We start from the raw sequence: 13,778 nt of genomic DNA, 5'->3' as shown, positions 1-13,778 counted from the left end.
ACGTCCTGGATTGAAGTTATATTGAGCTGTAAAAGTATTTGAACAAATGGGAAAATATCCATAAGAATCAATCAAAAACATTTTAATCCCACAAGATTTAAGATATTGATTTGTATTGGAAAGTATGATAAAAATATACGCCTCTAAATTACGATATTGCTTTGCTTGTTTTTAGAAAATATGACTTTTACTGTGTATTCTAGTACTTTATTGTGTGTTTCATTTACTTTTATTTAATTGTACAAAGATGTTCTTATCAAACTCTCACATAAAATTATATAATTCAGGCTTCAATTTTATCAATACGGTAACTCTAAACATTTCTTTCAACCAAACACACAAAGATTTCTTTTACACAGCCTAAACCACATAGTCTACATGTCATGTATCATTGGTCACAGTGGAGGGAGAGAGAAAGAAGAAGAAGCTGAATGGTGAGACTCCTCTTCCTCTTTGAACTTTGGGGGGGGGGGGGGGGGGGGTTATTGTGTTCCTCTGTAAATGCCACTAATAGATCCCCTGTTACGCCGGTCAAGTACAAGTCCCGTGACACATGTGATGGCTGTAGCATGAGGCCTCGGAAGAGGAAGGGGCGACTGAACGAGACGTGACAACTGAATGAGGGCGACGACAGAGCTTGACATTTATATTTGTGCCGGGAACAATAAGAGATCAGACAACTGTCTGGCTCTCTGTGTCTTCTGCCAAAAAGAAGAGGCAACATCAAAAAGCCACGGCTATTCACAGAGATGAAGAGCGAGCTCTGGTTACAGCTGGTTAAAGCTAAAAGAGACTCTTTCAGAATACGTCTGATGCTTTTTGATCCTGCAGGACAAAGGGAAGGTCAATGTAAAGACAGGAGTTGTATAAAGTTGTTGCTGTAGTTGAAAATTAACACATTGGTGGACAATGATGGTCACCTGAAAATCTGCATCTTAATTAAACGATACTAAAAGATGCTGAAGGGTATGAGATGCTGGAAAGTAGAGTGTCTCATTTAATCTGTAGCTTTCAGGATTGTGTTTGCTGAGTACATTTCTTTTAGCGGCTTCTTGACAATACAGCAGTTTCTCCTGCATGTTTTTCTCTGTGGGAACACAAGTGCTAAATTTGGAACATCAGCATGAAGCTAAACTTTCATCAACCAAGATAAAAACAGTCTAATCTACAGTATTGATGCAAACAGTGTATTACCTGCATACAGCGTTTTAAGTTGTGTCAATAGGTTGTGAAAGTTATACAGAGAGTTAGGATCCTGCTGGCAACAGCGTGAGAAATAAACTGCCCAGATTCCATCTACATTCTTTTCCCCTTCTTTCTTTAACGGGCTGAACCTGGTGGCCTTTGCCAAACGCTTTAGTCGGAGTCAATATCATGAGGCCAAGTTCACGACTCGTTCTTATCTCCTTTCCCGAGGCCTCTTTTCACAACGGATAAAACCTCTGTCTGCTTGACCTTGTCCTTCATTGAATTACCAGAAACCCGGTCTGAGATCCAGGCCCCGTAAAAAAAAAAAGCGAGGAGGACGGAGCGAGGCTCTGCTCATCTAAGGACCCTGCTGTCATCAATCAGAGGCTCCAGATCTGGCAATCCCATCAGCCACCTGGGCTGCGGTCCGGAACCCAACACCCGCGGTCTGCCAATTAATTTTCTGATAGGGTTCAAAAGCAGAGCATGGAAGGTGGGAGAGGCCGAGCAGGGGGTCCGCAGTCTAACTCACACGTTTTGAAAATAGTTTACACACATGACAAAAGTTACACCCTCATTTAAATGCACTCGTTCCTCCCGCTGCTCCCTTCGCTTTTCTCTACATTGAACCGACGCAAGTAATTAAGATCGTACACACACTCACACACCAACACTGGCTGCCCTCTTGACCTCCGCTCAAGAGTTTGACTACTTTACAACTCTCCTAAGACACAATGGGTTGTTGGGGCGAGGAAAAAAAAATAAAAGAGGGCTGACCAATTAAACGGCAGCGTTCCAGGGAGCAGAGTGTACCAGACTGCAGCAGAAGGAAACTCATTTAGCAGATGAGTGGTTTTGGGGAGCATGCAGTTCCTATGAGAAGAGAGAGGTGTGAAGCAGACAGCGCCGGCGGGGATTGCGAGCTTCCTGTATGCTATAGCACAGAGCCAGCCTGGCCAATCATAACACAGACTCCTGAAAGACAAGCAATGTGTTGTCTTTGAGATAAAGTCTTTGAAAGTTAAGAGATGGGCCAATACGCTGCGACGCTGGTGTGTAAATCTGTTTCACAACTGCAGAACGTGGCCAGAAATATATTTGCAGTAGGTACGCCGGCCTCTGGAACCCATTACGACTCATTTGGAGGCTACGCTCACTTTCAAAGACCTCTCCTAAAACACCCATTGTTTCACTTTTCTTCATTAAAAAAGGTTTTTTACCTGTGACATACTTTCCACATAAGGTCAGAATTCCAATAAAACATTCACCGCCTTTCCAAAAAGCACAGAAGGCGGCATATTTCTTTCAAATGAGGCGAGAAACATTTTCTGAGAGGCCCCCCCCCCCCCCCCCCCCGTGTGTAGCCCACGTTAGACAAAAGAGCAAAGTTTTATATCGATTTCCTTTCAACCCTCGTGCAAAACCTCTCTTTCTATTCGGGGTGGAAATGGGTGTAGCAAAAAACGGATGCGTAGAAACAGCATTTTAATACCCTCACACATGAATCCCACATGTAGCACTGTTAAATTGGATGGGATCACTGTGATGTCTGAATTCAGCCCGTCAGCTGGCCAACAGCTTGCACTCTTGGCTACGCCGCGCTGGCTCACACATGTGGCTTTCTCAGCAACGGCACCAATGCGTTCCGTACGCTTAGTGTCAGCGCAACTTAAGTTTCCTGCGTAAGGATGTGGGCACAGACTTGGCCGGAGTCATATCTGGCTCAGACTAAGAGCTGGAATGAAGTACAGGCTTCTATTTAGCAACCTATTCATGGCAGCGCTGAAGTTTGGAGTAAACATCTCTAGAATCTGTAATTCCTAAAAAGACTTGTCCACATTTGTTTTAGCTGTCCGCTGTTTCCTTTACATCCCTGACTGAAAGCAGAAGAGACAGTTCTTTAGTTTCGTCAATTTGCACGATGCATATGGTTATACTGCAAGTGCATGTAAAAATTAACCCTTCATTTTGTACAAAATAGTCTTGAGTTTCATCTCATGCACCAGGGCTCCAGACTCCGTGAGGAAAAAGTGACCAACTGCACAGTTTGATTTTAAAACCATATGTTAAACCTTTGCAGGATCAAAGCTGTGAATACTTTGGTGCAGAAGAAAAGAAAAATAATCAAATCATGTCCCTAAAATTCCTTTACTGGGAAAGACGGATATGTTTCCAGGTCTGAGATTTACGGTCAATACACAATTTTGATAAAAGAGAAGTGGTCTTTTCTCACATTCAGAGGGAAGACACGGGGGTTAGGCAACAGCTGCGCAATAAAAAAACGTGCAGCCTCACAAGTTAACATTAAATGTGAGTCCATATTCCTTCTTTCTAATCGCTCTCGCTTCTACGGCCCCGACTTTTTCCATTCAGTTCAACTGTGTCCTTTGGCATGGCGGAGGGACCGCAGCACCGGGAGATGTTGCCAGGGCCTGCGTTTCGCTCACTGCAGGATTTAATGTCCATATCCTGTCTAAAGCAGCTAAAGATGAAGCTCTTAACTAATTGAGAGCGATGCTGGTGATGTAATGTGAACCGTGGGGATTCTGGAGAAGACTCTCGGAGCTGCAGGACGAAAAATCAATTTGCTGGCCACACTCCTCCGAACTCTGTGACACCAGTGGCCTCAACACATCTCGGATTATGTCAACACACGAGCCAGAAAAGGACAAATCATTCAATCATGTTTATTCTGCCGGAGAGTGTGTGAGAGCATGAGAGTGTGTTTGCACCAGAACAATGTATTAGGACGTTATTTAGAGTGGTTCTCTGTGTGTTTATACCAACACAATCTGCCTTGTACTCTAAAGCAGACAACTCTGCAACGTACTGAACTGCTGCTTATTTTAAAAATGCCTTTCCTAATTTCCTTTTTCCAAATTTTAAGTTTTGCTCCAAAGGGAAAAGCCTTAATAAGCAAACTCAATGATAATTCAATTAACAGATTAGTTGTTGATTAGTTTCTGTCAGCGAGTTATTGATAAATTTAATTACCGTTTCAACGCTTATCTCAAGCGACGTGATCCAATTAATCAAAACTCAAACTTCACTCTCTGCTCTCTCACGTCCATTATCACCATGTTTTCATGGGCATTTGCTGGAGTGTTATTTAGCAGCATTACACAAAAACTACAGAGTAAATTTTGACGGGATCCGTGTCAGTGGCGGTGGTTTTTTGGGTGTTTTTTAATCAATTTACCAGAAAATGATTCATGGATCTATTAGAAAAATATCTGGCATATAAAGGTGACTGATATTTATGTGTAATTCCGTGAAGCTTGAGTGAATGGGGCCTGTTGGGCCCTGGTGCAGGTGTCTAGTTAACTCCATTGCTTTTTAATACAGATTAATCTCGTGCTGTTCACACTGAGAGAATTAGGACTAATCCAAATAACAGTCTAAGAGACTCTAAGTGTGGCTGGGATCTCCTTTTCAATGCCAATGACATTTATTACATCCCATCCAATCATTGGCACCATAAAAACACATTGGCTGACAGGGGTCTTATTTTATTATTTAAAAAAGTTTGAAAAGGTCGTAGGTTGTCTAACCAGTAAGAAAATCTTCTGAAAACTCCAATATATCCTCTTAAATTACTGTTATTTCTTTCTTTATAACGTTCGGCTAAATATCTTGAGTGGCTTTAATTTTGGAAAAGGTTGTTAAAGTATATATTTACCTGCATATTAAAGTCATAATGTGTGCTGCACTACTCTCTCCTTCATAATAAATATCACAGGTTTACAAAGCTTCCCCAGAGACAGGCAGCGTTTCCTGCCTCGGCTCCTCTGCCATGAATATCTGCATAAGAAAGGTCCAACATAAAGACGGTAAATGTTGACTTAGCTCAATTTTCAGCTGCATTAGCCTCATAAAACCATTTGAATCTATAGTGGTTTCTACACCACGTAGGAACAAAAAATGTAGAGCGTATTTTTAATTCAAATCACTCCCTGGATATCTATTCCGAGAGCAGTGGAGTGGAAAACGGACGCAGGAAAGTACAAAAACACTGTCAGACCAAATAGAAACTTGGGGAGCTATTACCTCGTCTGCATCCGTGGCTGTTAGCTGCATTATCTTGAAGCCATCGCCGACGTTCTCCTCAATGGTCACGTCGAGAATATCATTAGGGAAAACAGGCGGGTTGTCGTTGACGTCCTGCAGCGTGATCTCCACCTGCAGAGGAAGAGTAAACACCACAGTTTCCGTCAGAGCGCTGCCAAACTCTCGCCTGCTACAGCTGTTAGGAGGAGAAAAAACAAAACATGTCGATCCGCTGGGGTTTCGGATGATGGAGAAGCTGCACGGTGAGTGGAAAGTTATCACTCTCCGACTCACCGAAGGCTTGAGAGGAAAATCTGTTAAGTGACGAGGTTCTCGTACGCTGACGTGAAAGTTCAAAGGACCGAAGAGACGGAATTATTGTTTTATCCAGAGGTCGTTTATAGAGATCAAATAGTTGAAGTAAGTCTGCATCTGTTAAACTGCATAAATATTATTATTCAGCTGAGATGTAAATTAGGAAAAACTGCAACAAATATGCGATAAACGCTGTGATGGCACTGTAGCTAGTGCTAGCTAGTTTTGGCTGCTGCTAACCTCAGCAGCTACTTCTTGTTTCCCGACAGTGAATCCAAGTGATGCTCCAACTCGTTAGTAATTTAGTTTGTGAACCACATACAGACAACAGATGTAGTTATAACAGAGGAAAGTGTTAGCTTAGCAGAGCTGCAGGTTAGCTACAGTTAGCTTTAGATTTGTCTGACCAGTGACATTCACACGATTTTACGTGGTTGGGCTAACTACAAATCACTAATTTAAATATATCTAATAAAAAGATCAATTCATAGACCTTGCTCATTGGTTCAAATGGTCCAGAAAGCTTTACAGGGAGGACACAAGTTTGCTTTTACTGCCCGAGAAAACCAAAATCAAGTAGCTAATGAGGTCAAATGTAAAATACCAAAGCTATATCTAGAGCATGTGTATTAGCATCTAAAATGATGCGTTAAGTATTATGTACTATTGCACAATTTTGCCACAAAACTGTAAAATCACGTTAAGCTAACTAATGCTAGCTGGTGAAAAGATCTCTGCTTTTCACAGCTGTCATGAATTGACACTAATGCTGAATCTAGATAGCATAATCAACCTTGAAGATTTATCTACTAAACTGTCTCGATAGTAATAAAATAAAAACTGCATTTGTTGTGTTAGCGGTTGTACCGTAGTGATGGTTCCATACTAGATACTAGATAAACTAACATATCTTCAGAGCTGCGGGTCGATGGTAGACCTCATATACCCCAAGTGTCACGGGAGCTTATGGAAAATGCACAGTTTATAAAATGACTGGAGGCTCTTTTCCACGGAGACGTACAGTCAGTGTAACAGTAGAGAAAACTGCAGCTCAGGGATTTTCACTTTCATATCTTAAAAACCAAAATAAACACACATTATACTGTCGACCGCAGACCCCCCATGTGGATCGACTCTGTCCCATGAAGCGCTGATAACGTAAATCTAATACAGACGCAGCAGTGGCAAGAATGAAAACTGGGATTAGATCAATTGTTTGGATAAGTTATGAGATTTCCAATGAATTAAAGTGACATTTAACTTTTTTATCTTCAGGATCATGTGGATTTTCATGGTTATGGCCTTTAAATTTCAATTAAGGACATTTTTTTACATGAGATAATGCAATAGTTTGGACAAATGGGGTTTCTTCCAACTTCCAACAGAGTGTAGTTTATGACCCAACACTATTTGCACTTGAAGCGACGGCATGCGTCATCAATCAGTTGGACGCTGCTTTATGTCGATGTTGCAAAATACTGTGAAGAATCCAATAGGACGTTAAAATGCGATTAAACGTGTCTACATAATGGAACTCTAGGTCAGAATGCTACACGTCTTGATTCGATTATTGCTTATTCCAAGTATGACCTTATTCTAGTTAATACGAAAAAGCTTTTCACATGTCGGTGTCTTATTCAGACTATTGTAATATTCGAGTTAATATCAGAATATTGACATCCATGAAAACACGTCGACTGTCCCTGTGCAAACTTCCACTTCACAAATGTTTTGCACACACATATATAGAAACTAGTACAAGAGTACTTGAAAAAACATTATTACAGCAATAGTCTGTACATATAAACGTGTTTATTGCTGCAGGGAATCAAAGAAGCTACATATGGCAGCACAATGGGAATCAGTTACACAAGCTGGGCTTTCCAAATGTCTTAGGGAAAGTGAGACATTCGTAGTTTCAGATGTTCTGTGTCTACTGTGGCAATATTACATTTCCACTCGTATCCCCCAACTTAAACTCATCCACTAACGCAAATATGCATTTCAAAGCAAGTAAACACGACTCGTTTTGAATCATAACAGACATTTTGCTGCGCATTCTCTGTTTATTGCTTCTATAAATATGGAAAAGCCGTGTTTAAATTCTCCAGTGATAGGATCTCCATTAATGTTGACAGTGATTATGGTAATTCTTGTGCCAGGCGTCACTAGATGCCCCCACCTCTCTTCCACAACCCCTTTAAAACACAACTGTGCATTTGTTTGATGAAACAGGAAAATGCGGAAAAGAAAGGTTGTCAAAGGTCTGTAATGGACGCTGTTTTTAAAAAAGGACTAAGCGTTTCCCAGCAGGCATCTGTGGAGCAGACAATAGGCTTCAAGGCCGCACGACCACCAGGGTGGAGGGTCAGATACAGCGGCCTATTCATACCCGGCTATTAACAGGAAAAGCAGACTCCACGTGTCCCTCAAATCTGCTTTGCAACAAACAGAAGCAGGAAACTCCTCGTAACAGCTGCCACCCGCTCCTTTTTAAAGAAAAAGTTCAGTTCATTAAGGATGACCCAGAACAAAAAGCTTGAGGGAGACGCGGTGGAAATGGTGTCACAGTCAAAACTGAATAAAATATGCCTCTTACAGTTTGCTACTCGGAGGCCACTGCTGCAGCGGGGGCAATGTCACAATTAAGAAAAATCTCATCAGCGGAAAAAAAACACTCATTCATGTGTGATGCGCTCTGTGCCCCGGTAAGGATGTCCACTTATTAAACCGACTCTGAGTTGGTGTCTGTGTGTCTCTGCATGAGTGCAGATAATTACGGAAGAACAAGACAAATTATGTCCCGGGCAGCCGGCGATGCAGAAGTCGTATAAACAAGTTCACAATGACAGCGGCTCTCGACTCAACTTGCGCCCGAGCCGAGGGACCGGGGCAGAGTCAACAAACAATGAATATTTATCTCCCGCCCTGTGTGTCCCCTTGATGTGTAAATAATGCAAGGCCCACTTCTGAGGAGTGAGCTAATTAGGGTAGAAGTGCAGTTTTGAGAAATAATTACGCCTCACGCTTCCAGTTTGCATAACCAATGCTCCCACGGGACCAAAAAAAAAAAAGTATCAAAGAGCTTCGGTGAAAAATTCATCGGAGGAAGAGGAAGCGAGGTCAGGAGGGGGGGGGGGGGGGGGGGGGGGGGGGGGGGGCTGAGAGGGAGAGAGGCTCTACTCCCGCTACCTGCGAGCCGGGGACCCAGACGCCGAGGCAGGTGAAACACATTAGTTTACAAGGTAAAAGATTGTGTTTCACGAACTACTGTTTCGGGTTGCAGGTGCTGCTAACTGGCTGCCAGGGTTTTATTATTTATGGAGACGGATGAATGATTCACGCGTCAAGTGGTTTCCCGAGCGCTGACGATTATGAGACCTCACGTGATGGAAGGTATTTGTCCAGGAGCTTGACCTCAGCAGTGATAAATTCATCTTGTCCCTAAAACTCCCGGAGTGTAGACGAAACACGAAGGGATGACAGGTGGGATAATTTAGACGTCTGAGCACATGGTATGAAATCTGCTCTCCGTTCTCACGCATGGAATTTAAGATTAAAGGGTCAGTTCGACTATATCACAAAAAGAAATGCAGTACATCTTTCACAGCAGAGTGTCTGCAGATTTCTGCAGTGACCCAAATATAATGGTGGCGAATAGAGATTCATTTGTGGGGCTAAAAGTTGGGAAATACATTTTAAAGATTAAAAAACAACTTGTTCCAATAAATAATGTCCCAGTTATATTGGATAATCTGTCGAACTTTTTCCCACAAAGATATAATCCCAATGAAATCTGCTCATAGACGTGAAATTCCATTAATATCCATTGAATAGGGGCAGAGGGGGACTGTTCTATACACTTTCTGCAAATGAGGGTTGTTGAGATAATACTGTATCGCTGCTTTCAGACGTTTACCTGAAATGTTCCGGGGCTGTTTGTGAAAACTAGTGTTGAACAGCAAATGAAGAGTTGATGTTTCTCACATTCAATGAACGTGAAAGAACAATACAAATATCTAACTTCTACGTAATGTCCTACTTCAGATTTGCTCTACACAGGCGCCGCCCTTCGCCTGAATGCTCTGGAAATATTCCAGTTGTCGTCAATCCATCTGACGAATACAACTTTCTGCTGCACTCTTCAAACACTGGAAAATGAACTGACCCTCCTTTCTGGACATCTTCCGGAGTACGTCGCTGACTCTGACCCTCCACATTCACCCAGTCTTTAAAAAAAAGACTTTGTTGTAGAAGTGAAAATAGTCTGCAGACATCAAAAGCACAGACCTTCACCTCAAGAGCAACAGAAAATACCGAAATATGTCTCCCATCCCACCATTGAAATCCAAAGTGAGGAGAAACCGGAGTTTGCAGTTACAGCCGAAGGCAAAAAAGCTTCACCTGTATCACCGAGAGCAAAACAACCTTTGCCAATTTATCCACATCTGAGAAGTGGAAGTAGCACTGGTTTTCATGTTTCCTTCTCTGAAACGTCTCGTACTTGTCGTCCTGCCAAATGCTCTGCAGTCAGTCAGACAGAGGGGGGTGTTGGGGGGGTGGGGGGGGGGGGCTCACTGCAGGAGCCGGAGACGTATTATTCGAGCACAATCCCGTGTAGGCTGTGCACATATTTTGTCAGTTACCGACTCAGTTGTTTTTAATAACCGGTAGAGAGTAGAGATTAATTAAGTGAGCGATGGTTTGCATTACGGATGAGTAATACAGTGCATGCTTACTGCACTGAACACCGCGAGCCTCCGAGCGAGAAGGGTAAAAATCACATCATTAGCACTGACATTTTTTTTTTCTTTCCAAAACCAGACCTCGGAGAACCCAACAAAAAAAAATTAAAAAAAAGCGACCTCTGAGTGCAACTGATGCAACAGTTGGCCTGTAAAAGCTGAGCTCATCTGATCGTAAAAACTGGAGCAGGGTGCGTCTCCTGCAGGAAACAATCATTTCAAAATGATTAAATGTCTCATTAGATGCTGTTGACGAGTCGGGGTCAAGGGCTGGGGGGGGGGGGGGGGGGGGGATGGGAGTGCAGACTTCCAGCGCTCGTTATACTCGGCCGCTGAGATTGAACGATTCCACTTTGCATCATCCGTTCTCACTGATGTGCTCCTGAGCTCGGAGTTGGACCTAATTTGTTAAATAAAAATGGGATTACGAATCAATTCCGAATATAACACTTCATCACTGAATCACGGCCAGACTTGTACGCTGTTAAAAGTAATAACCCAGGTTTTTGGCAAAGTACAAACAGTTAAATAGCACAAAGAAATTGTTGTAATGCCACGAAAGAGAGTCAGCGACCAAATCCCTTTGAAACACACGCCGGGTTCCATTGAAGTATAATAAATAAATAAGCAAAACTAATGTGATCAGAGGAATAATGCAGAGTTTGTTAACGCTGATATGATGGTTATCTGAGGTTACGTTGGTCTGATGCCTTCGCTTTGTGTGAGACTGAGGAGAGTGGAAGGCTGGTACAGCTTGGGCTGGTTAGCAAAATATTCCAACAGAGGCAGAAAAATACAAGGAATCCAGCTGCTGCATTTCCCAAAAGGAGCAGGAGAGTCATCACACAGCCTTCTCATATTCAGACGGGGAGAGGGTACATCCCCCCCCCCCCCTTCCAACCGCTGACTGCGAAACCTCTCGAGAAACCGCACCCATGCAGGTCAGCAAGGACGTCCTCATGCTGCTTCAACACCAGGATCAACCTTCCAGGGGATTGTGAAGTCCATGCATACTGGAAAACCTTTATTTAGCCAAAAGATCCTGCACTATTTAGGAGCCACTGTATCGTATGAAGGAAACTGTCATCCTGCGAGTTTTGGAAATGGATTACTGAGCGTCTAGAAGAAGCCCAGACCTGTGTCTGTGTTTTCCTTGCTTAATCTGAAAACCGTGTGGAATGATCTGTGCACATCTGATGAATGCCCCGCTATTTGAGGGACTGGGTTGATAGAACTCTGCTTTTAACTGCAGCTCTGGAGACCACGTTGACAAGACCCTCACATTATTTCACTTAATCTTCGCTTCCCTCGCTGCCCCTCCTCGTGGTTGTTTCAACTGTTTACATGAAACGTCGTCGACCCCTTGGCTGGAGATTTATGAGCCCCAAGGACTCGCAGGCTCTGGGGGTCAAGGACGCTGGTCAAGGTGCCATCTTGGCTCTGTCTTTTAATAACGAAAGTAAACACAGCTAAATAATTAAGACCAGGTCAAACTGATCTCCTCCTGCGCGGCTTCTGGAACGCGTGTACAAATGCAACTGCCTCGACCTGTCAAACAATCTCCTGCAGAGTAATTCATCCTCCGACCGCAGTCGTCAGGCTCGGAGAAGTGCACGCGCTCTGGAGACAGGAATTTGAGCATACCGGGGATGGGAATGTGCCCGGGAAAAAGCAGACAAAGCTGGACGCCGGCCAAACCTCAACACACGGTGCGAGAGTGAAGTCAGGATACGATCATATCCCACCCCCCCCCAAATCTCCTGCAGTCCCATGGAAACAAAAAGAGAAAAAAGCAGCAAGAGTGAGTAAGAGAAAGAGACAGACAAAACAAAACAGGAGAGCCTGCAAACAATCACAAAGCACCTTGGCCTTGTGTAAGCACCAAGGGGAGAGACATTGTTGGACAAGTGGTTTTCATAAAGGGGATCACTGTCCTCTCAGTGGACCACTTCACCAACTGTTAAAAGAGTGTTTGTCTACAGCCGGCCCCTTCAAGCCCCCTGCAGACCCTCGCCAAGAGAGGTTCCCTCCGAGCGTTTCTGGTGGGATACATAATCCAACAGAACTAATAACCCACCGGGTCATCTGGACCAGTGTCCTGTTTCAAGGAGCCTCTGGGCTCGTACACATCCCTGCACACAGGAGAGTGGGAGCAAATCGTGATGGATCGCCATATTTAATGGTCCCGCATCCGGCCATGACTGGTGCAAACTGGGCTTCTTCTTCTTCTTCGCTATAAACAGCCATAACTCTTCCCCCATTATTTCTACCTGGGAGAGTTGGATGGAAAGTTTAATTAGACCTTGTGCAAGATCAGAGTCGAGCTAATGGAGGCGAGACATGATTTAGCTCTCCTTGAAGCCGGAGCACAATTCAAAGCTGTCATCGAAAATTACCATAGCCTATTAAACGCAGCGTGTTTCTGTATCCCTGGATTAAAAGGTTAGACGAACATCAAAACAAGCATTTTCACCGTCTTGTGAGATGAAAGGTAAAAAACAAGATAATTAGCCTGTTTGTGAAAAGTATGCTTTGAAGATGTGAGGGAAAGAAATGGATTTCCTTGTTATCAGTTGTCTGTCTTTTCTGAGGACATTTTCTTTAATGGAAGGAGACCAGAACCGGAGTCAGCCGTCTATCGGTCGTCATGTCGGTGCCACTGACGCTGCGTGAGTCTGCGGCCTTATCACGGCGCCCTCTCCACAATTACCTCCAATTACGTCCTTCAAGCCTCCCAGACCATGGAAAGGAGAGCAACTCAGAATTTTGAGATTGCTCAAAAAAAGAAACTCAAAATAGATCTGAAAAGAACTTGATTTTTCTGATTTTTAATCACTTGAGGGATATAATAACTCGTAATAAACTTCGTCCTTCCTCGGAAAGTACTGAAGTACATAAAGATTAAGCATTTCTTGTGGATGTTGAAAGTTTTAAAAGCTTTACACTGCAACTTTCAGAGCAAAAATTATTAGACCTTTCTTCTACATTCTTCTGGCTGCACTTACTCTTACTTTGCTAAAACACACTTTGCATTCAACATAAGATAAACTCATTTGTAATTTTCTGATAACATCAACTTTTCAAGGGCCTGCGTTGCATTAATCCTGGTGGAAATAAAAACTTTAGACAGTTTTACAAAGGACAAGAGGTTAGAGAATGTTTTCCAGCCCGTAGATGAGTTTGTAATCCGTCAACTGATATGAAAGAGAGGAAAATCCCCACAGTTGGACGCACACACTTGCTTCGGGCTTTTATCCCGAGAGCTGCAATATAACATGCTGCTAGAAATTAAACAAAGCAGTCAGAGTCATCGCCACCTGGATCGCTGACAAATTTCAAAACATAGCTTATAGGTTAAAGCTCTGAAGGGGCCATTCTTCATAAATAAGTACTTTTGATTTCACTGCAGAATCTTGTTTTTTTTCCAAATGCAGTAAAGCTACACACTTAAAAAGTACCTCTTCAACCTGTGGTTTATGTCCC

At 43.1% G+C, this 13,778-nt stretch overlaps 1 protein-coding gene across 1 annotated transcript in view; it reads right to left on the bottom strand.

The window, feature by feature from the left end:
- Nucleotides 1-13,778, bottom strand: part of LOC117769114 (protocadherin Fat 4) — a 102,751-nt gene that overhangs the window by 42,269 nt on the left and 46,704 nt on the right. Inside the window, 1 exon segment of the mRNA XM_034597745.1 lies at nucleotides 5,236-5,367. Within this exon segment, the coding sequence (XP_034453636.1) occupies nucleotides 5,236-5,367 (132 nt within the window).

Source organism: Hippoglossus hippoglossus, chromosome 10 (assembly GCF_009819705.1).
Source record: "Hippoglossus hippoglossus isolate fHipHip1 chromosome 10, fHipHip1.pri, whole genome shotgun sequence".
Classification (NCBI taxonomy): Eukaryota; Metazoa; Chordata; class Actinopteri; order Pleuronectiformes; family Pleuronectidae; genus Hippoglossus; species Hippoglossus hippoglossus.
The sequence above is the reverse complement of the archived record's forward strand: the minus strand, read 5'-3'. Positions and strand labels throughout refer to the sequence as shown.